Source organism: Liolophura sinensis, chromosome 2, assembly GCF_032854445.1.
Source record: "Liolophura sinensis isolate JHLJ2023 chromosome 2, CUHK_Ljap_v2, whole genome shotgun sequence".
NCBI lineage: Eukaryota > Metazoa > Mollusca > Polyplacophora > Chitonida > Chitonidae > Liolophura > Liolophura sinensis.
Window position 1 is genome coordinate 27,614,963 of NC_088296.1, and position 27,503 is coordinate 27,642,465.

General features: G+C 42.0%; 2 protein-coding genes across 2 annotated transcripts; both read left to right on the forward strand.

Moving 5' to 3' along the window:
* The first annotated feature begins 2,249 nt into the window (after nt 1-2,249).
* Nucleotides 2,250-11,121, forward strand: LOC135463216 (ovoinhibitor-like). The gene is made up of 5 exons (XM_064740527.1): nt 2,250-2,297; nt 4,396-4,538; nt 8,722-8,953; nt 10,271-10,365; nt 10,847-11,121. The coding sequence occupies exons 1-5, from the start codon at nt 2,261-2,263 to the stop codon at nt 11,027-11,029; spliced, it is 690 nt and encodes a 229-aa protein (XP_064596597.1). The 5' UTR covers nt 2,250-2,260; the 3' UTR covers nt 11,030-11,121.
* Nucleotides 11,122-17,396: 6,275 nt separating this feature from the next.
* On the forward strand, nt 17,397-24,424 carry LOC135463195 (ovomucoid-like). The gene is made up of 5 exons (XM_064740510.1): nt 17,397-17,488; nt 18,824-18,954; nt 20,667-20,898; nt 23,587-23,687; nt 23,926-24,424. The coding sequence occupies exons 1-5, from the start codon at nt 17,425-17,427 to the stop codon at nt 24,097-24,099; spliced, it is 702 nt and encodes a 233-aa protein (XP_064596580.1). The 5' UTR covers nt 17,397-17,424; the 3' UTR covers nt 24,100-24,424.
* The last annotated feature ends 3,079 nt before the right edge of the window (nt 24,425-27,503 follow it).

The following is a 27,503-nucleotide window of genomic DNA, read 5'->3' on the forward strand; positions in this document are numbered from 1 at the left end:
CGTGACTGAATACCCGACTGTGCCGTGACTGAATGTCCGACTGGGCCGTGACTGAATGCCCGACTGGGCCGTGACTAAATGCCCGACTGGGCCGTGACTGAATGCCCGACTGGGCCGTGACTGAATGCCCGACTAGGCCGTGACTGAATGCCTGACTGGGCCGTGACTGAATGTCCGACTGGGCCGTGACTGAATGCCCGACTGGGCCGTGACTGAATGCCCGACTGGGCCGTGACTGAATGCCCGACTAAGCCGTGACTGAATGTCCGACTGTGCCGTGACTGAATGCCCGACTGGGCCGTGACTGAATGCCCGACTGGGCCGTGACTGAATGCCCGACTGGGCCGTGACTGTATGTCCGACTGTGCCGTGACTGAATGCCCGACTAAGCCGTGACTGAATGTCCGACTGTGCCGTGACTGAATGCCCGACTGGGCCGTGACTGAATGCCCGACTGGGCCGTGACTGAATGCCCGACTGGGCCGTGATTGAGTGCCCGACTGGGCCGTGACTGAATGTCCGACTGGGCCGTGACTGAATGCCCGACTGGGCCGTGATTGAATGCCCGACTGGGCCGTGACTGAATGTCCGACTGGGCCGTGACTGAATGCCCGACTGGGCCGTGACTGAATGTCCGACTGGGCCGTGACTGAATACCCGATTGGGCCGTGATTGAATGCCCAACTGGGCCGTGACTGAATGCTTCACTTGGCGAAAGGCGTTTTACAGTTCCTTCTATTGACGAACTATACACTTACTAGGTGTGAAAACAGAGTACCAATGTAGTGCGTCTAACAGCGTGCATGTACCCCTGTCGCTGCCATTGTCGTATATCATTAGTTACATGGCTACATAGACACAGGATACGGACATATATGGTGTCAGCAACCCTCATGTTGCGCCAGGCGTCAGCTTGTGTGGTGCGTGAGGAAGTCTCCAATGACGTCCTGCGAAAAATCGTTATCTTATTGTTTTACATACGCATCTTGATGTAATTAAGACAGCCATGTCTAACATCATCTATCTTTAATTACTAGGTACATGTATATTAACTCTTCAAAGCCCCGAGATTAACTTCACAAAGATCTACAGATACTGACAATGACAGGAGTTCCAGACAACATGGTATTGGGAAGTGGCTGTACTGACAACTGTTCGGTGTATAGGATGCCAGCCTATGTTTAAACACAAATGTATGCGAGTATGGTCCCACGATGTACATGTAACGCGTTTATGGATAAGACGTCTGTGTTCAAATGAAAACAGCTAGGCGTTTGCACATTAATACCTGTGTTTTTATAAATACATGTCATGCGTCGTTAATATTAGTACTGTAGAGAGATGGGTATACCCAGCAAGTGTGTCTTGAGGCCCTTCACCTCCCGACCAACGCGCCAGCACGCACATGTAGGTGTCTTACACTGACAATCTTACGTTAATAATTGTATCGACACGTTTGAATCAATAATGAGACGATTGATCAATCGATTCATCTCATTAAAAGTTTTTCGTTCATAAACAGTGGTACAGCTCATTATAATAAACGATAAAATATATACCGTAAATATTGGCATATCTTTTCCTTCGCCCTTTCTTTCTCCACACATTCTTCACGAGTCTGTCATTTATTCCTACACAGATTACATTTATTCAAGTGTTGACAATACGTGGTCTGTGAAGAGCGCTGGCCCTCCACCGACAGGGCCCTAGTCAGTTTCCGCGCTTCAGGGGGCGGTGGATTCAGGGTCAATCCTTGGTCTGTCACACCTAAGGCCTTAAAGAGGAATGGTTAAGTACGACGTTAAACCACAAACACTCACCCACTCACTCAGCTTGCACTCCACATATAAGCATGAGACCTGTGGTGTAAATAAGGAAATCATGAATACACCGTTAAAAACAAAGTGAATAAATCAATAAATAAATCGATCAATAAATAAAAAAAAATGAAGAAAGAAACAGAGAAATAAAGAATTAAAGAAAGAGATAAAGAAATAAACAAATGATCATTAACACACGAAATGTCATTATCAAGTCCTGCCTGACTGCTTTAAAAACGCTCTCTACCCATTGCCCCTCCTGTCCATCGCAGATGTTCTGCCGGTGATATCTCTGCGTTGTTTCCGCAGAAATCTATATTCCGTCCTGTCCCTTCAACAACCTGATGGATTTCCACAGCTAATTAGCACACCTGTTCCCTTCTTAAAACCAACCAGACTTGTGGAGGAGGCACCACTCTGACACAACGGAACAGATCAGCATGAGGGCTTTAATTATCGTCTTGGTCGCTTTTGCAGGTAAGTTGTAACTTCCTCTGTTCACTTTTTTCTCTTTCTCACCACTTTAGTTTCCTGATTTATCAGTGATTTATGAACACGACGAAAGCCTTAAATGTCGTTTGTCTCCATGTATGATCTGTGAACACGACTAAAGCCTTGAATGTCATTTGTCTGCATGTATGATTTGTGGACACGACAGAATCCTTGAATATCATTTGTCTGCATGTATGATCTGTGGGCACGACAAAAGCCTTGAATGTCATTTGTCTGCATGTGTGATTTGTGGACACGACAGAAGCCTTGAATGTCATTTGTCTGCATGTATGATTTGTGGACACGACAGAAGCCTTGAATGTCATTTGTCTGCATGTGTGATTTACGGACACTCTGAAATCCTTGATTGTCATTTGTCTGCATTATGACTTATGGAGAAGACGAAATCCTTGATTGTCATTTATCTACATGTATGATTTGCGGACACGTCGAAACCCTTGTCATTTGTCTACATGGAGGATTTGCGGACATGTCGAAATCCTTGTCATTTGTCTACAAGTAGGATTTGAGGACACGTCGAAATCCTTGTCAGTTGTCTACATGTACGATTTGTGGACACGTCAAAATCTTTGCCATTTGTCTACATGTATGATTTGCGGACACTCTGAAATCCTTGATTGTCATTTGTCTGCATTATGACTTATGGAGAAGACGAAATCCTTGATTGTCATTTGCCTACATGTATGATTTGCGGACACATCGAAATCCTTGTCATTTGTCTACATGGAGGATTTGTGGAGACGACGAAATCTTGATTGTCATTTGTCTACATGTATGATTTGCGGACACGTCAAATTCCTTGTGATTTGTATACATGTAGGATTTGAGGACACGTCGAAATCCTTGTCATTTATCTACATGGAGGATTTGTGGAGACGACGAAATCTTGATTGTCATTTGTCTACATGTATGATTTGCGGACACGTCAAATTCCTTGTGATTTGTATACATGTAGGATTTGAGGACACGTCGAAATCCTTGTCATTTGTCTACATGGAGGATTTGTGGAGACGACGAAATCTTGATTGTCATTTGTCTACATGTATGATTTGCGGACACGTCAAATTCCTTGTGATTTGTATACATGTAGGATTTGAGGACACGTCGAAATCCTTGTGATTTGTATACAAGTAGGATTTGAGGACACGTCGAAATCCTTGTCATTTGTCTACATGTACGATTTGCAGACACGTCAAAATCGTTGTCATTTGTCTACATGTATGATTTGCGGACACTCAAATTATAATCCAAAATTAAAATCCTAAATATATACAACGGATACAAGTTTGGACTTTGTACTGTAGAATGTTGGGCATTCTTTTTCAGATATTTTGCAAAGTGAAGATTTTGACTGATGTTTTAGACAAGTCTCAGAGTTGTCCAGAGATGAGACCACCTACATGTCAACTTCATTTTTCACCTGTTTTGAGGACTTCTTTGCACATTGAATCACTTTAAACGAATGTTGGACTACACGCCTTTCACCGCATCGTGGTTGTCACATTGGAGTCAAGAGCGTCTAAATCATGGAATACCCCTGTCCTTATTCACTCAAAAATAGTTTGTTAATTCTAAATGAGAGTCTGTTGTCTGAGTGATTGTAAAACGTGCTATGTCACTGTAACATACCGCTCATATTCAGCATCATTCGGTTTTAGTCTAATCTGCTACAGTGACAGAACAATCTGCTACAATAACAAACTTCCTTTACCCTATCACCCAGAGAACGGATTTTTGTTCATTTTAACAGATTGTTTTTGTGAGAATTTCGTAGAGTGATCTACGTTAAGATCATCGCTTCCCTGGTTGTACTGAAGCCTTCTGAATATGGAAGTAGCGGAAACAAATTTGATGAATTTGTTCACAAAAACGTGAACAAGAAGAACTCCGATGAAATTTGTGATGTCTTCATAATCGACATTCGTTTCATCTGATGCTGTAAAGATAGACTTAGAATTTGTCATTTGTGATTTCAGAAATATGGAATTCTGTTTCGAGTGTTTATTTGATATAAAATATTTTAGAGACAGCGCTAAATTACTCTATGGATTGATTGTTTCAGCGGCTGTTTCAGCGGCAAGAAAATGTCCCAACACCTGTTGGAAACTCCCCCGTGAACCAGTGTGCGGCAGCAATGGCGTCACCTTCAGGAATTACTGCGCACTTGTTCGAAGAAACTGTATGCAACCAAGGACCAAAGAAGTGGTAAGTGAAGTTTTAGAAAAATTCCCAGATTGGTCCGGGCTGTTGGACCCCGTCAACCCCCCCCCCCTCCCAACAATCCTTCTTCTACCACCCGAGTTCGAACCCGAGTCATGTCATATGTAAAAAAACTGATAAAGTTCTAATCGAACCGATGTCAGATTAGCGCGGTGACCATTGAAAGGGACAATATTGGATTGTTAGCATGATATGTTTTTAATGACTTATTAATTAATTTGTTTATTTCTATGATTGGTGTCTTACACATTTTACATTAGTGTTGGGGGAGGGGGGATCGGACAGAGCAGGAGGAAACCCCCAAGCATCTGGAGTTTGCTGTCAGATCTTCCCACGTACGACCGGAAAGAGAAGCCAAGACCAACACAGATAAATTAAAATATTTATGTTTTTTTATTGCTGTTTAAGGCCTTACACATGAGTTTTTATGTTATTATATGATGACGGTGAGATTTGTGGTGAATTTAAGATAAACGACAGGCCTTTGGCAAGTTACTGGAGGCTTTCCCCACGTGTGTTGTGCAGAGAAACACTGTATATTTGTGGTGTTGAACGTTAGATTGGGAAATCGGCCGCAGAACTATGGTCAACCGCTTTAGTTGGGTGGGTGAGTGTGTGTGTGTGAGTGGGAGGGTTGGGGGGGGGGGGAGTTATACACACGGAAGGAGTCTGTGAAAATGAATTTGTTATGGTATGTGGTGACAACATTTAATCTGTCACACAGCCTAACAGTCATTCGCAATGCTGAAGTGAACACATTTTATCAGTATAATCAAAATCTATGATTGTTTTGAATTTGGTAGGGTTTCGTCGATTAACACATGCATGGGATCAGCCAGTGGGAGTTATCTCCCTTTAGTTAGCGTTCGTTAATCCCGAACGACGAGTTCGAAAGACTCACCTGTCTGTGCACAACACAAACCACATAAATGAACCTGATGAACCTGGCGTCAGTAGTGCTGGCGTCAGTCGTGCTGGCGTCAGTAGTGCTGGTGTCAGTCGTGCTGGCGTCAGTCGTGCTGTCGCCAGTCGTGCTGGCGTCAGTCGTGCTGGCGTCAGTAGTGCTGGTGTCAGTCGTGATGGCGTCAGTCGTGCTGGCGTCAGTAGTGCTGGCGTCAGTCGTGCTGGCATCAGTCGTGCTGGCGTCAGTAGTGCTGGCGTCAGTCGTGCTGGCGTCAGTCGTGCTGGCGTCAGTCTTGTTGTCGTCCCAGTCTGGCGTTGTTGACCGTCGGGTTTGTGTGAATAACTCTTTTCTTATTGTGTATTTCACAAGTGGTTATGCTGTATGTTTGGACACATTAAGAAACATCAAACTACCAAACTTCCCAAACATATGCCTGTGTTGTTCGCAAAAATGTGAATTACGAATATCCGCTACCAACTATAACATACTTTTTGTTAAAATGGCTTCTAAAATTGCTCCTCCTAGCTGCAGGCTTAAGAACATCATTAAGAACAAACCGCCTAATTAAATACACATGTTATGTCGAGGTACAGTTTTGTTTTCATGGAAGTGTCTAGATTTAGCTGTAGAGACGATTCCACTAAGATTGTCTTGACCTACGTAAAACTGCTTCAAATCTTATTCCAATCCTTATTTGTCGACCATTGGGATTGGAATTAGACACAAATGTTAGATGAAGACAATTCTGTCCCAATTTGAACCTTTTAGGTCCTAGAGTACCCATTGTTTTGAGATTTAAAACTTATTCTATTACCCTTCGATTCCTTTTTATTACATACAACGCACTGCTTGGCTCTATGCCAAGTGCACATTATCTGGGTCGTTAGATGCTCCCCATCACGAGACAGAAACGTATGACTTCTGGACGGGTCTATTGTAGTTCTATGGGTGGATAGAGGTTGTTCTTTACATTGAATAAAGCAGACGACAAATATAAACAAAGAAACAAAATGGCTATTTTTTTCTGTCGGAGCGAACGTTTATTTTAAAGAAGAAAAGTATCAGGTTACAGATAATTTAAAGCCCATAGGGACGTTTGAACGCTACACAAAAGAGATAATAATGGTGTCACGAAAAGTTTTTTTTTTACATACGGACCTGATAATTCTTCCTCCGAGTCTTTCTTTCAGCGGCCTCTCATAAACGTCCCAGTTGACCACAAACCATGCTATGGCAATCAACCAATGGGTCACAAAACGATCGGATCCATGATGTCTGATATTTCCCGCTATGCAAAACTTAGCCGCCGGTACACAAATCACTGCGTCCGGGTTACGACAGCCACAGTTCTTGCTGATGCCGGAGTTTTTTGTGATGGATGTTATGTCTGTGACAGACCACCACAATCAATCCAGTGTAGGAAGTTATTTCACCAAACCGTCCGTTTCAAAACGCCGTGAAATCAGCATTATCCTGCATGCTTCAAGTGTCTTATCAGAAAATGCTGAAAGTGAAAATGCCGTTGAATGAAAATACTCCCATGTCAGTCACGCCACTCCCAGTGCAAATGCCCGACGCTGTCGACTGTAATGTTACACGTAACAGTGGCAATGCCACTCACACGGCAAAATTCCAGTTTTCAGTCACGCCTGAAAGTTTTGGAGGGCTGTTCAACAATGCTACAATAAATAACAGCAGACTTCACATCAACTTCGCATCCTCTGGATAGCTGCAGATCGTCCTTTTCAACTCCCAATTCTTGTTTGATGTTAAACTGTTGTTTTTTTTATCCCCACTGTTCAGTCCGTTCACTCATGTTTTCTCTCCGCAAACGTTATTGTCTGACTGCCGCCAATATATTGCCGTTGACCCAGATCTTCAAATTTGGTACATCATGTGAAATTTATGCATGAGTGTGACGTGTATATTTTACGTAACTGGCACGGCGCACTGAGCGAAACATGTGCACGGGGCTGGTTTAATGTACATATAACTTTGTACAGATTGCGTCATTACAAATTTAAATTGTGATAGCCATCCATTGTAGTTCACAATGCAATAAACGCAAATCATATTTATTTTCATGATACCTTCAACATATAAATTATAATATATTTATTTGCTTACTTACAATAAGCATAAACACATATCTGTGATGTTTTTGTTGTATTATTATTTATCAACATATGTTGAGAAATTAATATTGAATTGAAAATGTAAACTGAAGTGTTCCATTATTTCAACATTCGTTACCCAGTGTTCATGAATTTGATACAGAATACAAGACGACCGCAAAGCATTTACACAAGTAAACCAAATAGAATTCAGTATCAAACTATTGTTAACCTAATTTTGTGTGTTTCAGTTCTTTTTTCGTACGTAATTCAAACTTTAATTACGTTTAAACAGTTGAGCTGCCCACTTTTGCAGTCGTTTTGCTGATGCCAGAGGTTTCCAGCTCCTTTAGCGCGTCATACAGAGTTTGGGAAAACTTTTGATCTGCCCGAACTCTCGCTGCCAGCATCGAGCGACCTTCCCGTATCACTGTCAGTGTGGTCGCTGTTTGACACCGTGCCTGTCTCACCGAAGCCTACTCTGATAACAGTGTCTTAGCTGAAATATGAAAGCAACCTCGCAGATGTGTTATTTTATAGTGCTATATTTTATAGTCGGATTTGTTTTCGAGAAACAAACGTATTCTTTTTATTATTCTATCTTAGTCGTGAAGCACGTCCGTAATATTTAGCATCGCATTTTAACACCCCCAGTAAAACACATCATGGTTTCATCCAGAATTAGGTCACGCCCCTTTAGATTGGTTGGACGAAAACAACGTGTCAGGGAAAGTGGAGGCATTTTTGGCTGTTAATCTATACCGCTATGGCGTTTTTGTTATAATTACGAAAATATTTTGCTGCTACCAAGGTAATAGAATAGAAATAATGTTCGCGTCAGGGTAGTCTAACGGTAGTTTTACATCAAATCGATGTGGAAGAGTTTAGAAATTTTTAGAGTTTATATTTTAAAAAATTAAAATTTCTAAACTCTTCCACATCGATTTGATGTAAAACTACCGTTAGACTACCCTGACGCGAACATTATTTCTTAATTCAAAATTGCAAGTTTTACGTTAAAGTTCGCTTCGTGGAATCAATGCCTTAGCCAGCATAGATTTAATTTAATTTAATTTCACTTGTTTTGCATATGTGCTACTGAGACTGGCATTAGGGTCGTCATAGCCTGCCTTGACCCCTTTTATTGCAGACGCTGCTGTATGATGGAACATGTGTGAACTATGACCTCGCCGTTCCTAGGGCCCAGGACCCCCAACCGGAAATCCGGTACAGGCCCATGGACTGCTCGCGCTATCCCGGGCCCAAGTTTGCTCCGTGCCCTAATCTCAGTGACCCCACCTGCGGTAATGATCTGAAAACCTACCCGAACGAGTGCAGGATGTGCCGTACCCAGAAAGAAGGGCTTGTCATCCGTCATAAAGGTACGTTTACCAGGAAAGTCTATGTTAGTTGACGACTGGTTTAACGACGTCTGTTGTGAAGCCTAGATTCATCACAGGCACATAAGAAAGTGACCTTAATTGGTCTAGTGTTCGAAACCTATTCAGGTAGGGGATTTTGTCTGGAGATTTATATGTATGTATGTACACATGTACGCGTGGGGTTTAACGTCGTACATGAAAATATTTCAGCCATCTGACGAATATGAGTCATTGGGCGTGCATACAGATAGTTTATCTTCTGAGGGAGGGAGAGTCCATGCCACCAAAGTGCTGCCACCACTTCGGGAATCGGGCTACATGTGCCGTGTAGTACGTACCTCAATGGGTTACATGTACCATGTGGAACGTACCTTAGTGGGTACATGTACCGAGTAGTACGTACCTCAGTGGGTTACACGTACTATGTGGTACGTACTTCAGTGGGTTACATGTGCCGTGTAGTACACACTTCAGTGGGTTACATGTGCCATGTAGTATGTAACTCACTGGGTTACATGTACCGTGTAGTACGTACCTCAGTGGGTTACATGTGCCGTGTAGTACGTACCTCAATGGGTTACATGTACCATGTGGTACGTACTTCAGTGGGTTACATGTGCCGTGTAGTATGTAACTCACTGGGTTACATGTACCGTGTAGTATGTACCTCAGTGGGTTACATGTGCCGTGTAGTATGTACCTCAGTGGGTTACATGTGCCGTGTAGTATGTACCTCAGTGGGTTACATATGCCGTGTAGTACGTACCTCAGTGGGTTACATGTGACGTGTAGTACGTACCTCAGTAAGTTACATGTACCGTGTAGTACGTACCTCAGTAAGTTACATGTACCGTGTAGTACGTACCTCAGTGGGTTACATGTACCATGTGGAACGTACCTTAGTGGGGTACATGTACCGAGTAGTACGTACTTCAGTGGGTTACATGTGCCGTGTAGTACGTAACTCACTAGGTTACATGCACCGTGTAGTACGTACCTCAGTGGGTTACATGTACCGTGCAGTACGTACCTCAGTGGGTTACATATGCCGTGTAGTACGTACCTCAGTGGGTTACATGTGACGTGTAGTACGTACCTCAGCCTTCAAATGTCGTATTGACGAAAGCGGGGAGCTGAACCGACCGTTCTAATTTAGGCCATCACAATTGGGGGATCATAAAAAGCCGTCCTGAATGGAACCGGCTTTGTCTAGGTCATTGGTTTTTTCTTTTGTATACATCCGAGCCTGTCCGAGACGGCCTTGATCCACCAATGTTTCCTAGTGTAATCGAAGCTTAATGTTGGCAATCATTTTAGGGCGATGTACAACGTATGAGATGGCTCTGACAGGCGAATCCGACCCTAACGCAGTCAGTAAACGGGAAATCGCTCCTCTGGCACTGCCACGTCAGGTGAGATACACAAATCCTGCTCCTTCAATCCACAAGACATTTGGACAATTTGGCGTTTTTTTTATCTTACACAATGGGACTTAGATGTCATAAAATCGTCAGATGTCATATTTTTTTAAACTTGTAAAACATTACATTAACTTTTCGCAATATTTCCTAAAATTAGCTTTACCTTTCCGGAGATTACGGTAATCTTATAACACTTTCGTTACAATTGCCAAATTTTTACGGACTGCTTACTTCCCCTTTAATAATGTTTTTACACAGCCTTACAAAGCTTTGATGTCTTTGTATACGGCTTGACCATTTGTTAAATATGGAGTCAACACAGTTAAGCACGTTCCAGAATAATCTCACCTGATATTGTCTCGATATACTGCACAAAATAGGATCTGTCGTATGCCATTAATCCTTCCATAAATCTAGGATCTGTCGTATGCCATTAATCCTTCCATAAGTCTGACTCCGTTTCCTTTCACAGCCTAACTGCCGAGACGCCTTTGTCCCGTGTTCGCACACTTACGGAAGCCAAGTTTGCGCCTCTGACGGAATGCGTGAGCAGACTTTCGCGAGTGAGTGCGTTCTTTGCAGCCACTGGAGGAAAGCCTCTGTGAATGGAGCTCCACTGAACTACCTAATTACAAAGGTTGGAGGCATCTGCTAGACGTCCGCATTCTCCACCCAGGGAAGCATGAGCACGCTTAATGAGTTATCTCCCTTCATTGAGGAAACTTAAAATATTGTGAAGGATGATTTGAATGCAATAAAACATTTTGATTTGATTTTATTCATCACATTTGCTTGTTTTCACTTACAGTTTAGTAAGATTAGAAGTTGACACTACGACACAGCCATATTTTTTTTCTGAATAACCAGCAGCAATCAGGGCGCAGGCTGATTCGATCTATTGACGATCCAGAAAGGTTATGTCCCGTATAGCCAATCTAATTAAATGCTTGTCATGGTGGTGATTTGTGAGAGACCATAGTAAAATATAGACCCTGGTAAATTTACTGACAGATAGTTGAGGGTGTATACAGATGGTATAAAGTGTACATAGACAGTCTAGGTTGTATAAAGGTAGCCTATTTTATATACAGAGGGTCCAGGTTGTCTAGAGTGTAAACGGACAATCCGGGTTGTATACAAATAGTCTAGAGTGTATAAGGACAATCCGGGTTGTATACAAATAGTCTAGAGTGTATAAGGACAATCCGGGTTGTATACAAATAGTCTAGAGTATATATGGACAATTCGGGTTGTATACAAATAGTCTAGAGTGTATACGGACAATCCAGGCTATGTACAAATAGTCTAGAGCGTATACGGACAATCTAGATTGTATACAGATGGTCTAAGTTGTATACAAATAATGTAGGGTTATACAGATAGTGTAGGGCTATGCAGATCGTGTAGGATTTATGCAGATAGTGTAGGGTGTATACAGGTAATGAAGGGTGTGTACAGGTCATGAAGGGAGTGTGCAGATAGTGTAGGGTGTATAGAGATAGTGTAGAGTGTATACAGGCAATAAAGGTGTGTGCAGGTAATTAAGGGTGTACACAGGTAATGAAGTGCAGATGGTGTAGGAAAGGTTATGAAAGATGTGTGCAGATAGTGTTGGGTGTATACAGGTACTGAATGGTGTGGTCGAGATAGTGAAGGGTGTGTGCAGGTAGTGTAGGCTGTATACAGGTAATGAAGGGTGTGTGAAGGTAATGAAGGGTGTATACAGGTAATGAAGGATGTGTGCAGATGGTGTATGGTGTATACAGGTAATGAAGGGAGTGTGCAGATAGTGTATGATGTATACAGGTAATGAAGGGAGTTGTGCAGATAGTATATGGTGTACAATGGTAATGAAAGAGTGTGCAGATGGTGTATGGTGTATACAGGTAATGATTTATTTATTTATTTGATTGGTGTTTTACGCCGTACTCAAGAATATTTCACTTATACGACGGCGGCCAGCATTATGTTGGGTGGAAACCGGGCAGAGCCCGGGGGAAACTCACGACCATCCGCAGGTTGCTGGTAGACCTTCCCACTTACGGCCGGGGAGGAAGCCAGCATGAGCTGGACTTGAAATCACAGCGACCGCATTGGTGAGAGGCTCCTGGGTCATTACGCTGCGCTAGCGCGCTAACCGACTGAGCCACGGAGGCCCCTACAGGTAATGAAGGGAGTGTGCAGATAGTGTATGGTGTATACAGGTAATGAAGGGAGTGTGCAGGTAATGAAGGGTGTATACAGGTAATGAAGGAGTGTGCAGATAGTGTATGGCGTACAATGGTAATGAAGGGTGTGTGCATATAGTGTAGGCTGTATACATGTAGTGAAGGGTGTATGCAGGTAATGAAGAGCATGTGCAGGTTATGAAGGGTGTATGCAGGTAATGAAGGGCGTATACAGGTAATGAAGGGTGTGTGCAGATAGTGTATGGTGTATACAGGTAATAAAGGATGTGTGCAGATAGTGTATGGTGTATACAGGTAATGAAGGGTGTGTGCAGATAGTGTATGGTGTATACAGGTAATGAAGGGTGTGTGCAGATGGTGTATGGTGTATACAGGTAATGAAGGGTGTGTGCAGATAGTGTATGGTGTATACAGGTAATGAAGGGAGTGTGCAGGTAATGAAGGGTGTATACAGGTAATGAAGGAGTGTGCAGATAGTGTATGGCGTACAATGGTAATGAAGGGTGTGTGCATATAGTGTAGGCTGTATACATGTAGTGAAGGGTGTATGCAGGTAATGAAGAGCATGTGCAGGTTATGAAGGGTGTATGCAGGTAATGAAGGGCGTATACAGGTAATGAAGGGTGTGTGCAGATAGTGTATGGTGTATACAGGTAATAAAGGATGTGTGCAGATAGTGTATGGTGTATACAGGTAATGAAGGGTGTGTGCAGATAGTGTATGGTGTATACAGGTAATGAAGGGTGTGTGCAGATAGTGTATGGTGTATACAGGTAATGAAGGGTGTGTGCAGATGGTGTATGGTGTATACAGGTAATGAAGGGTGTGTGCAAATAGTGTATGGTGTATACAGGTAATGAAGGGTGTGTGCAGATAGTGTATGGTGTATACAGGTAATGAAGGGTGTGTGCAGATAGTGTATGGTGTGTACAGGTAATGAAGGGTGAATACAAATAGCGTAGGGTGTGTACGGTCTAGATTGTATACAATCGTAGCAAGGTCGACATAGTCCCGTCCCTGTAGTCTACCGTAAGATGTGCGACAGCCTCGGAAGTGTTATGACTGGCCAGCCTCTGGCATACCAAGAACTCCCCTTACGTCCTGCCAACGTTCCTTCTACCGAACCAGAATTCCTAATTTCATGCATTCAGCCAAAAGCATTATAACCATACTGAAAACAAACGCCAAAAAATTGATTAAATGTCTTCCATTTGATTAAATGATTTGATAGGAGCACATTACGCTAAATGTCAAACTGTAGTATATTTCTCTATGATTTAGAGATGGATGCTAAATGCCATATACTAACATATTTCACTTTGATTAAATGCTTGATGTTAAATGCCGTACTCTGGTACATTTCAAGACGGCTAAATTCAAAGGTGAAGGATGTCAGTGTGTCTAGAAAAACCAGCGGCATTTAGTGGGATACAAAATCGACGCTGAACTTGCCTGTCTTTCACATCAATGAACGAATGACGATTTTGTGTTCCTCTAACAGGTATATGAAAAACTTCGCAACTTCAGCCACAGTCAAACCAGCGAGAGTTTCATACAAGGTCTATGTTGGTCATCGTCTACAGCCCTGCTTCCCTATTCACCACTCTGCGTGTATGATGTCGCATTCACTAGCCTGGAACTCGGTCAGTTCCTCTAACATGCTAAAAGAGAAAGAACCCCAAAACAAAGTTTTTTGACTGCTGAAGTAGTGCTGTTGCATTGTTATCCATAAACTGGAAATTAATGCATTGAGTCAGACATTTGCGTCTACCAGGAGTCAATAATCACACGAAGGTATGTCCAGTTTGAGACCGATAATCCAGATAATTTCTTTCTTTCACGATACTTCTCATAGCTTACTTATTTCAATAGCTAAACAAAAGCAACAAGTGAGGCAAGAAAGTTATCCATCATTGTGCTGGTTGAGAACATATGCATGGTGTTTTGTTGCGATTTAAGGTTGATTTAAGGTTTATTTTCGGTAATATCCCGACGCCGGCTCCTCGAATCCGCCGTGACGATACACTTGTAGTGCAGCCTCACTGGAACGCCCCACACGGTCACGTTATGATTCAGAAGCGATCAGTCCTTTGCCTCAGATCTCACTTCTGTTTGATTCTTCCAAGCTTAGCTTTTAGAAGCTCTGTTCCTTTTTATTCATCATCCTTGGGCTCGAGTGTGCTGTTGTCAATAAGTAAAAACTTTACACTTCTTAAACGTGTTTCTTTTATTCTCACAGTAATTTTTGACCTCATATCACCTACACATGTACTTTGTCGCGAATAATAGAGACGTTACGATCTTCATTATTCACGCATAATGAGGTGACATGAATTCAAAATTGCGGAGATTACGGGAAACCAGTTTTTTTGTCACTTTAAGGACAGTGCAGTCGACAGGAACGAGTTCCCGGCTTGTGGATATAACGATTCGGAGCTGTTAAAGGGGATGCTAAGCGAGGAATATGATTAACCGATATCAAAGCCAACTTAGTTCTAGTCCTCTCATGCTGGAGGCAAACCAACGCAACACCAAGATTATCTCTGAATGAGTGAATGACTAAGTTAGTGCTTTCGGTTTAAGGTCGTATTTAGCAATTTTTCAGTCATATGACGAGTCCTTAGCGTGCATACATGTGTTATGTGCCTCTTTTTTACAGGATGGATTTCCACCGCTCTATTATCTACTGCTGCTTTAATGAGGCCACTTACCGAAGGCAAGTAAGCCGCACCGCTCGAGCCATTTTACTGACACCGGTCAACCAGTAGTTACACTATCCCCTTAATGCTGAACGCCAAGCGAGGAAGCAACATCCTCTTTGAAGATCTTAGGTGTGATTCGGCCCAATACCTACAGCCACTGACGCGGATGCTCTGCCAACTGAGCCATTGGGGCCAGTCCATGGTTAAAATCTTAGGCATGACTCGATTCAAGATGAAATCCCGAGTCTAACCCTTTCGAAGTGGATGTGCCGGCTATATATTTAAATGCACCGCTACCGTGATAACGGTCTCTATTATTCATGGAGAATTGAGGTGATAATTGAATTCAGAATAACGTCAAGGTCAATGACAATCCGGACACACGGGGATGTTCTAGCGAAACTCCCAAAACGGGGATGTCCTGTGGAAATTTCAAACACGGGGATGTCCTATGAATATATAGATGTCCTGGAGAAAGTCGTAAGAAGAGGATGTCCTATAGAAACTCCGAGCACGCGATTGCCTCAGCCAAACTCCGAAGACGGGGATGTCCTAGCGAAACTCTGAACAGAGGGATGACTTGTCGAAACTCCAAAGGCGGGGATGTCCTAGCGAAACTCTGATCACAGGGATGACTTGTCGAAACTCCGAACACGGGGGTGTCCTGTAGAAACTCCGAACACGATTTTGTCCTAGCGAAACTCTGAACACGAGTATGTCATGTAGAAACTCCGAACACGGAGATGTGCTGGAGAATGTCCGAAGACGGGATGTCCTGACGAAACTCCGCACATACTTTGGCGAAAGTATTGCTATCAATACGGTTATCTCGCCTGTACCATCGCCGACACCCAACAATGTAACAAGAAGCGCGATTGGTTGAACAATAAAGTCAAGCTGATTGGCCATTTTACCGACAGTCTATTGCTTTGGAAACCAACAATCTACTCTCTGAAAATTCACGCGTCTAACGGAAACTAGAAACTAGAAACCAGCAACTAGAAGAGGGACAGACAGAACGCCGTCAAAATTTCTCAGATGTGCCGGGGTCTCTTCTCTTTCCTTTCTCTTTTCAGAGGAAGATTAATTCACAAGGCGTGAGTTGAAAGCGTGAGAGAGGTTTTACAATTTGTGGTGTTTCGGTTACCATGCTTTTTTCAATAAGTTGACTTTCGTGTCGCGCTCTATGGAGGACCAATTCATTCTGTCTTTGTCCGCCTGTATTTGTTTGTTGATAAGTGTGTGCGATAAGCGGATGATTTTTTCCAATATACAGGCTATGTTAAACCCACTGTTGGTGTGCGTTTTGTTTTGTACACTGTACCTGTGTGTTATATTGTCCGCTCCCGATCTAGTCTGAATCCATTCAAGGTTTCGTTTCACAAATTGTCGCCCTCCACGACTGAATTTGACAAAGGCAGTTTTGAATCGAGAACCGTTCTCGCCTCTGTCACAACATTGCCCTTTGTAGGTCGTAAATGCGTGTGCACTTCCCATTTTTCCATTTGAGCCACATCAGAATCAGCGAATGCTGGATTCATACAAATGTCCTCATTGGCCAAGGGCGTGATGGTCGCTGTCATCCAGGGGATCTCCACTACAAATGTCCTCATTGGCCAAGGGCGTGATGGTCGCTGTCATCCAGGGGATCTCCACTACAAATGTCCTCATTGGCCAAGGGCGTGATTGTCGCTGTCATCCAGGGGATCTCCACTAGACATTTTTTTGTCTATCTTCGTGCCTTTTGTAAGCAGCTACATACTGGAGCTCACGCAATGTACTCCTTAACATGAATAACCAGTATGTGAAAGGATAGCACGTGGGTTGGCCGCTTTTAAGAAACCAAAATATTGGCCTTGTGCGTTTGTTCATTTACACGACACGATCAGTGGTGTACCGAGAGACGACGCGGACGTGAACGTGGACAAAACCCTCGAGTCGATATTGAGGTGTTATGAGACTCTCACAACACTAATTGGCTTTAAGAAAACTTGGAGAAAAAAGTCCCTACCTGTGTCAATAGACAGTTCTATATTCATATGGATTTTGTATACTTTGTGTAAATATTAAGGTGTCCTTTCTTTGATATCTCAGTCTTTCTCCATCACAGGTGTGTCCTTTAAGCAGGTGGAAATACTATGCTTCGTCCTCATTTGTGAATGGCGCCCTACCACGTCCGAACCATGCTAGGACTGTACGCATTACTTGGCCTTCTGGCACTGGGTAAGATACCACATACATACATAACATTTGTACTGCACTAAACTGTTGCCAAACCTTCGCGTACAATAAACCTGCCTGGTTGATATATATGTGTAAATTCATCTCTTGATTTCTCATGCATTTTCAATATTTCTACGTTTCTGACGGACTATCCTTCTAATTCTTCTAACTTTGGACAGTTATATTGCAGCGGACAGCGAGCTGGATGATGTTGTAAACCTTGCCAGATGTCAGGAATGACCAAGATACGCATTCGTATGGGCCCTGTCAAAAAGTGTTGAGAAAACAAATGCCGAAATTGACACTACCCTGAAAGTTTGATTGAATTCTCAATCGGACTGTCTTTTGGAGCCTAACTAGCGTGAAATAAGGAACTTCGGTTTGCTGAGTTTTGTGAGCCCTTGAGACATCTTAACAAGTCACGTAATAGCTAATGTCCCGTCCTCTATTTCCATGGTAGATTTTTACAAAAACGTAAGCCTTTTATATCATTTCGGCGATTAAATAACAACGGTAATTTTTATGGTAGGCAAATTTTGCACAGTTGTACGGCTGCTGCCTTACTAGAATGCTTGGCGGGGAACACCAAGAACAGTGTTTTAAACTGTTGGTGTACACTGACAGGTCTTTCAATCTACTGACACAACAGTGTACCGATTCACCGTTTAACCGACGGTGCACTGACTGCAGTCAATCATTCATTTGGTCGGTCCATTTACCTCTGCTTGTGTCAGTCCGTTCGTCCGTGAATCCGTCATTCATTCATTCATTCAATCCGTCATTTGGTTCGTCCATTTACCTCTGCTTGTGCCCCTCCGTTCGTCAGTCAATCCATCATTCATTCAACCTGCCATTTGGTCAGTCCATTTACCTCTGCGTGTGCCCCTCTGTCCGTCAGTGAATTCCTCATTCATTCATTCAATCTGTCATTTGGTCAGTCCATTTACCTCTGCGTATGCCCCTCTGTCCGTCAGTGAATCCGTCACTCATTCATTCAACCGGTCATTTGGTCCGTCCATTTACCTCTGCGTGTGCCCCTCTGTCCGTCAGTCAATCCGTCATTCATTCATTGATTCAATCCGTCATTTGGTTCGTCCATTTACCTCTGCGTGTGCCCCTCTGTCCGTCAGTCAATCCGTCATTCATTTATTCAATCCGTCATTTGGTCCGTTCATTTACCTCTGCGTGTGCCCCTCCGTTCGTCAGTCAGTCCGTCACATATTCATTCATTCAATCTGTCATTTGGTCCGTCCATTTACCTCTGCGTGTTCCCCTCTGTTCGTCAGTCAATCCGTCGTTCATTGATTCAGTTAAATGCTCAGTTTTCCTCTACAGGTCTGGCGCAAGACACTTGTCCTGACTGCTCGTCAATACCTGACTCCCCCGTGTGCGGTACTGATGGGAAGACGTACCCGACATCCTGCGCCGTGAGCAAACGGAACTGTGATGACCCCAAACTGAAACTGGTAAGTTCTTCTCTGGACACACTCTTGAAAAGCGCTACAACAATAAAAACAACGTGTATGAGCGACAAAAGAAGATATGAAGCAGCAGTAACGCTGGGATTAGAGGTGTCGCGAGGTCGCGTTCAAAGGCTTATACCGTGGCTAGATTCCAGTATTCATTTCTTTATTTTGAAGTTTCTTTACCAAGGCATTGTAGCATAAAGAAATGAAGACACACACTAAAAAGAGACAATTTATAAAAAAACCCCAGAAATCCGGATAAAATTGATCTGTCAACTCACAATCTGTTATCCCCTGAATGCATCAGTCAGATTATACCGTCACTGAATGCATCAGTCAGATTATACCGTCACTGAATGCATCAGTCAGATTATACCGTCACTGAATGCATCAGTCAGATTACACCGTCACTGAATGCATCAGTCAGATTATACCGTCACTGAATGCATCAGTCAGGTTATACCGTCACTGAATGCATCAGTCAGATTATACCGTCACTGAATGCATCAGTCAGATTACACCGTCACTGAATGCATCAGTCAGGTTATACCGTCACTGAATGCATCAGTCAGATTACACCGTCACTGAATGCATCAGTCAGGTTATACCATCACTGAATGCATCAGTCAGATTATACCGTCACTGAATGCATCAGTCAGATTATACCGTCACTGAATGCATCAGTCAGATTATACCGTCACTGAATGCATCAGTCAGGTTATACCGTCACTGAATGCATCAGTCAGATTATACCATCACTGAATGCATCAGTCAGATTACACCGTCACTGAATGCATCAGTCAGATTATACCGTCACTGAATGCATCAGTCAGATTATACCGTCACTGAATGCATCAGTCAGATTATACCGTCACTGAATGCATCAGTCAGGTTATACCGTCACTGAATGCATCAGTCAGATTATACCGTCACTGAATGCATCAGTCAGATTATACCGTCACTGAATGTATCAGTCAGATTATACCGTCACTGAATGCATCAGTCAGATTATACCGTCACTGAATGCATCAGTCAGGTTATACCGTCACTGAATGCATCAGTCAGATTATACCATCACTGAATGCATCAGTCAGGTTATACCGTCACTGAATGCATCAGTCAGATTATACCGTCACTGAATGCATCAGTCAGATTATACCGTCACTTTCACCGGATAATCGCACGGTAATTAATTTGTCCCTTCTAAGAACATATTAACATCTATCAACCAGCCAATTGATCATCATCTGGAACAATTCCAGAGTGAAACAATCAACTAACCAACAAGCTTATGTATAACTGTCCACCAGCGGTCATTTGCGCAATGAATTCTTACAATAAACCGCTGTTCCTATTGTGTCCTCTCCTGATGTGTGCGGGTAGGTTTGGCAGCAGCCTGCGAATGGTCGTTGATTTCACCTGGTCTCTGTCCGATTTCCCTCCACCATAATGCTGACCGTCGCCGTATAAGTGAAATATTCTTGAGCACGGCGTAAAACACCAATCATATAAATAAATAAATAAATAAATAAATATGTTCTTGGAATTAGCTTACCTTTCTCAAGAGAATTAAAAATGAAGTTTATTAATTTAAGGAGAGGATTTTTCTCTAAAACTTTTAACTTTTATCAGATTTGTTTGATCAGTCTTAATGAATGAATAAAGGAAAACAGTTCCATATACACCGGAGACTTCCATTCATCTTTTCCCAGGGAATCCTATACAAAGGCGCATGCGTGGATTATGTGGGGACTTTCCCACAGCCCATACAGCCTCAGCCCCAAACCGTGTATGCGCCCATCGATTGTTCCCTCTGGCCCGGTCCGAGGGAAGCTCCCTGCCCCAGGAACCTGGACAGACGCTGCGGTAACGACCTGACCAACTACTTTAACGAGTGTGAGATGTGTCGCACTGGAAAGGGAGCTCTGAACACCAGACATAAAGGTAGCAGTCTAGACTCGTTGTGGGAAGAAGTCGTTTTTAGGTTACACCATGCGCAATTTGGGGAATTTTCTCCACGATTTGCCCCCGAACTGAAAAGTGAAGGATTGGGTAATACTGCCACACAGACAGTTTAAGTTGTTGAAATACTATAAGTATTTGCTCTGCTTTTTTTGCGTCTAGATAAATTATGTCGGAATTTTATCTGTTTTGGATAGAACTGAAATCTTTTGCCCTGTGTTACTACGATCCCACCTGAGTGTTACAAAGGTGACAAAATCCTACCGCTTCACTTCTAACAATCACAGCTCAAAACATGTTGGTCATCGTGCCATGGTTTTTTGCTATGTTGATGACACGTGCTGCTATGACGTGGTAGCACGTGCTATGTTGATGGCACGTGCTGCTATGACGTGGCAGCACGTGCTATGTTGATGGCACGTGCTGCTATGACGTGGCAGCACGTGGAAGTCAGTAGATGTATATTATTGAGATGGAAATTGGGATATTTACTACATAAATTGTTAGGGAAATCATTGCGCTCATCTAACATTTATAGGGCCTGTACGGGTTGTCTAACGTTATATTTTCTCCGCGTGGTGGCGCGGGCGCATATAGCCTACCGGAAGTTGGGGAATAAGCAGAGCGGTTTAATTATGATAAATGCTTGGTGCGATGTAAGTGGACTAATGACACATATGTCTGTTGCCGGGAAAAATCCCATGAACAAATAACGTGTCCATGCCCTATTCGAGGCTTTCTTTTCGGAGCCTTAATTTGAAGTCAAATATTTCCCCGTAATTTTTGTAATCTGTAAATTAAGTGGTAGTGTCACTTTAAGTCTACCTGGAGTAAAAGACTTTGCAACAGATAGCAACATCGCTGCAATATGGCTGTAATATTGCTGCAATCTGGCTGTAATATGGCTGTAATATTGCTAGTTTGGAGAAAAAAACATAATCATTTATCAATTGAAACGGTTTCGTAACATAAAGTGGGACATGGTTATTTCTTATTTCATTGATGATTTACGCCGTACTCAAGAATATTTCACTTATACGACAGCCGCCAGCATTATGGTAGGAAGAAAGCAGCAGAGCCCGGGGGAAACTTACGACTATCCGCAAGCTGCTGGAATGCGATATGACATTTTCGTGGACTGGCTTGTTTTGGCAGTTATATCAGGTGGCAGTTATTTTCGTATTCCTATGAGCTGTGTTATAATGATTTAACAACCCTTTTAACCTGGACGTCGTATACCAGCGGTTAAATAATATTGGGCGTACAGAATCAATAATTGTAAGGCGAACACCGTCCTACCCAATGATTATACTCAGTTATAAATATTTATCATACATAGTTATCAGTTATAAATATTTATCATACATTGTTATCAGTTATATATTCCCGGGGTTTTTTATTCTACTATTATTCAATGAATTTGTGTGTGTATTCAGCGGGCCAGTAGATGATAGCTGTTTTTTTCACATAGTCTACACATCAGACCATGTAAAATTATTTTACAATAATAATTGATTGATTTATTTATTCATTTGAATGGTGTTTTACGCCGTACTCAGTAATATTTTACTTATACGACGGCGGTCAGCATTATGGTGGGAGGAAACCGGGCAAAGCCCGGGGATAACCCACAACCATCCGCAGGTTGCTGGAAGACCTTCCCACGCAATAATAATTGACAATAACAAGGTATATACATACAAGTTCAGCCTGCGGATTGTCGTCGGTTTCCTCAGGCTCTACCCGGTTTCCTCCAACCATAATGCTAACCACCGTCGTATACGGAAAATATACTTTGGCGAGGCGTAAATCACCCATCAAGTAAATAAATACATTGAAATCGTTTAGCATTCAGAGCATATAGTTCAGTTTCCTTCGTACCTAAAACAGTGTTAAAATAAAAACTATAACAAAAATATGGAATGTGTGTTTGCATGTTTTGGGGTTTTACGTCGTACTTGACAATTCCTCGTTTGTATGACGACGCGGTGTCATTAAGACGACACTGTGTCATTATGACGACGCGGTGTCTTTAAAACGACGCTATGTCATTAAGACGACGCGGTGTCATTAAGACGACGCGGTGTCATTAAAACGACGAGGTGTCATTAAGACGAGGAGATGTCATTAAGACGACGAGGTATCGGCCACAAGTATCATTTTGAAGTTTTTAGTATGATCCCAGATTTCCCGACTTGTAGTCGAACTCTCTATAAACCTCAGGCCCACCGTAGCGGTGTAACAAAAATATGGACACTAATTAAACATTTGAAGAGAATTAGTCTTACAGAGCCATACATATATCTTTGCAATTGTTTGTTTTCATTTTGTTCAATGTCAAGATAAGACTAAAAGAAGCAAATCCTCATTTTTTCGGTCACCTCTTAGTGAGAGGACAAGTCAATGTTACAACTAAGTGTACAGAGAATGACGTAGACAGAGAACGACGTAGAAAGAGAACGACGTAGACAGAGAACGACGTAGACAGAGAACGACGTAGACATAGAATAATAATGTTGTAAAGGTATGTTGTGTGCACTGGAGAGAATGACGTTTGTGAAAACACGTTATGCACACGAACAAGGGAGCTTAATATAACACTCGGGTGCTCCTAAATACGGCTGTTCACACGTGTATGCCTCCTGTACTTATAATGTACGTATTCTGCAGGGCTGTGTACGGACTATGAACTAGCGCTGAGTGGTAAGGCGTATCCTGTCTTCGCCAGACTGGCTCCTAGAGAGATCGCTCCTATTGTCTTCCCCAGAAAGGTAAGTGCGAACATGTATTTATTTATTTTATTTAATGGTTAGTCTAAATGGGTCGCTGAAAAAGTTCTGAAACAAGAAAAACGTGTACATATAACAGTACAGGCTGCTACATGCATAGATCCACTTTATGATCAGACTTGTACAATATATTGCGTGTACTAGACTTCCATACTTTTGCAACAGGTTAACTGTTGAAGCTCTCCAAAAGACATATCGTAAGTGTCTTTCCATTTTTCAGCCTGACTGCAGGGACGCGTTTATCCCCTGCCCGAGGGTGTACGGCATGGACGTGTGTGGCACGGACGGGGTGACCTACAGTAGTGAATGTGACCTGTGTAACCTTAAGAGAGCCAAAGAAGTTCGCGGCGAAACATTCGACGTCATGATTGTCAAGATGGGTGGGATTTGTTAAATGCTACGTCTACGTCCCAGCTCCACGTGTAATTGTTCCACCATGACGATTGTAAACTAATAAAGCTTTTGAAAAAAAAAACGTATAAAGATTTTCTCTCCACGTTTTACTGGAAAAATACACTTCTTGGAGTACCTCAATTCTTTTTATTTGTCAGACATATCCAATTACCAGTTTCTCTTTTTCTCACATCTGGTAATAAACATATTTTCATATGTTTTGAAATCCCGAGAAAAATGGGAGAGAAATGTAATTTTTTGTTTTCAGTTTATTAATATATGTCCCAGTCGGACTACGTGTTGGATATGTATTTCTGAAATAATAGGCCACCGATGAAAAACGTCAGAATTTTGTCCTGGCAACTGGGGTTTTCCTCCAGTAAGTTTCCTGTATGCCACCTTTGACCGGACGAGGGTTTACGTCGGAATATTAGCCCGAGGCTTACTGCATCTAACAGCCTCATCTATCGACCTCATCTAACCTCATCTATGGACCTCATCTAACCTCATCTAACGACCTCGTCGGAATGTTAGCCCGAGGCTTACTCCATCTAACAACCTCATCTATCGACCTCATCTAACCTCATCTAACGACCTTCTCTAACCTCATCCATCCTCTCTCTCATCTCATCTAACAATAGATTGTTACACAGCTAACGTAAGATGCGGGAGATGCAAATTATAAAAAAACGCATTTCCATCAATTTTTAAACCCTCTACAAATCCAGCTTCACGTCGTTTAATAGTTATGTCCAAGTCCAGCACCCAGAGCCAGGTTGTTGTCCAAGTGTTTATGTATTTTTCTTATACAGAATATTTCCGCACGTCCTGTTCTAAAACTGCATCAAATCTGCCCGAAACTAACATCGTCACAATTCACATAACGACAATAAAATTGGCATTTTGTTTCAAACACATATACACTTATGTTATATTCTTTAAACTCTAGACAGAAAAATGTAGAGATAAAATTTCATGGGCCGTAACCTTGACTTAGCGACAGATCTCACCTGACAGACTGCTATTTACAGTGCACCTAGCCTATTAGCCTTTTGTGAACACATTTAGTACAGTTATAAGGGCTCTATCAGCATGAGCGCTCATTCACCTGGTACATGTACTTATAATGTATTAAAATTATAAATATGTATGTAAAAACATATAAATGACAATAATTCTGTCTGTTTGGATTAAGACAGGTGTATATTTCCTCTGCGTCTACCGTCAATTTACAGCGAAGTAATTGCACACATTCACGTCAGTATGCATAGTTTAGGCGCTACGTTCGTTTGTTCCTACCCTTATCCTCCTAACATGTATTAAGGTGTCCTTGAGGTATACTTGAGGAACATTTGAGGTGTACCATTGGGCTATAGCATATCTAAACTGAGGTGTGTCTAGGGTATGCTTGAGGTGTATTTGAGATGTACTGAAGGTGTATTTGGGGTACAATTATGCAAACCAGTGCCTCAAGTACACATATAGTACAACTCAGTGGAGGTGTACCCTATAAATATAAGGTAAAAATATGAGGCACAAGGTGTATTGGAGGTACATGCTTATAGGCAAGGTGAATGTACTCTGTTTTCACTTTTGTTTTGATAGAAAACAAGCTCAAAGCACTTAAATATTGGCTGTATAAATTATAGATAAATTTAAATAAGTTTGCGCATGCTGTTCTCTATTTACAGTGCATGTATCTGTAAATCTCAGTTGATTTACAACAAAGGCAGTGACAAACATTTACATAAAGCTTTCTAGCTGCCTGATCAAAATTCTGTGGTACTCCTGTTCTATGCCCATTAGAACTGTCCATGTGCCCAAACATGTTACAAATTCTGTCCCAGGAAGCATCAATCCGTGCATAACTGGGCTGTTTTCCCACAGCCTGGAATATATATGCACATTGTTCAGGGCAGCCATCTTGGAATAATCAGGGGTAAATATATACGCGCTCTGTGACTGGTCAATATTCGCACACTGAATGGCAAGTTAGTGTTCGGTTGGACAAAGGCTTACATTTATTTAGTAAATCTTTTTCATTTTTTGCACAAAAACTTTTGTAATTTTATATTCAACATTTTGTCTGAAGTAAAATGTCTAAATCTTATCTCTTAATTGTTTTAAAACTTTAAAAAAGAGTATGAGGTGTACCTGAGACACATGACCACTAAATTATTTTCAAAACCTGCCAAAATTCTTAAGGAACACCTGAGGTACATCATTTAGTTTTTTTTTCAAACTTTCAAAGTTTTTAAGTTAAACGTGAGGTACATCATTTACTTATTTTTCAAACTTTCAAAGTTTCTAAGATAAACGTGAGGTACATTTACTTATTTTTCAGACTTTCAAAGTTTCTAAGATAAACGTGAGGTACATCATTCTTATTTTTCAGACTTTCAAAGTTTCTAAGATAAACGTGAGGTACATCATTGACTTATTTTTCAAACTTTCAAAGTTTCTAAGATAAACGTGAGGTACATCATTGACTTATTTTTCAAACTTTCAAAGTTTCTAAGATAAATGTGAGGTACATCATTTACCTTTTTTAAACGTTCAAAGTTTATAAAGTGAACTTGAGGTACATTTTCTAAGTTGATTTTCTGTGAAAGTTGCTGAGGCGTATTTGAGGTACTTTATTTTATATTAAAAAACCGCTCAAAAACTCTCAAAGTTTCGAAGTTGTAACTGAGGTACATCTTCTAAGTGTTGACAATTAATCTGCTAAACTGAAGGTTACTCCAGACATTGAATTCATGGAATACGTCATGTTGCACTCAGACAAGCTCATGTAGAAGATGACAAAGGAATGTATGAAACAAGACAAAGGGATTACAGTGTGCACACACTCAAATACACGTAACATGTGAAGCTGGGATACCTGTATGACATCAACGCGAAAGTCTTGCGTGTATCTGCATTTCTAGGACAACATGAGGAGAAGTGTCTGGCCTGGTGTCACATTCAAAGGGTAGCAGGAAGATAACGTAGAAATCTTGTGTGTATCTGCATTTCTAGGACAACATGAGGAGAAGTGTCTGGCCCAGTGTCACATTCAAAGGGTAGCAGGAAGATAACGTAGAAATCTTGTGTGTATCTGCATTTCTAGGACAACATGAGGAGAAGTGTCTGGTCTGGTGTCACATTCAAGGGACAGCAAATTTGTGGACATAAGGAAGATGACGTAATAATCTTGTGTGTATCGGCATTTCTTGGACAACATGAGGAGAAATGTCTGGTCTTGTGTCACATTCAAAGGACAGCAGGAAGATAACGTGGAAATCTTGTGTGTATCTGCATTTCTAGAACAACATGACGAGAAGTGTCTGGTCCGATGTCATATTCAAGGCAGAGTAAATTTGTGGACATAAGGAATGTAGGAAGTGGTGGGCAGGGGAGGGATAA

What these genes read in the sequence shown, in the direction of transcription:
- LOC135463216 (XM_064740527.1), top strand. Translation starts at nt 2,261, where the DNA reads ATGAGGGCTTTAATTATCGTCTTGGTCGCTTTTGCAG. An exon ending in AACCAAGGACCAAAGAAGTG is followed by an intron (nt 4,539 to 8,721) that starts GTAAGTGAAGTT and finishes CTTTTATTGCAG; the next exon opens with ACGCTGCTGTATGATGGAAC. An exon ending in GCTTGTCATCCGTCATAAAG is followed by an intron (nt 8,954 to 10,270) that starts GTACGTTTACCA and finishes CAATCATTTTAG; the next exon opens with GGCGATGTACAACGTATGAG.
- LOC135463195 (XM_064740510.1), top strand. Translation starts at nt 17,425, where the DNA reads ATGGCGCCCTACCACGTCCGAACCATGCTAGGACTGTACGCATTACTT. An exon ending in ATGACCCCAAACTGAAACTG is followed by an intron (nt 18,955 to 20,666) that starts GTAAGTTCTTCT and finishes ATCTTTTCCCAG; the next exon opens with GGAATCCTATACAAAGGCGC. An exon ending in CTATTGTCTTCCCCAGAAAG is followed by an intron (nt 23,688 to 23,925) that starts GTAAGTGCGAAC and finishes TCCATTTTTCAG; the next exon opens with CCTGACTGCAGGGACGCGTT.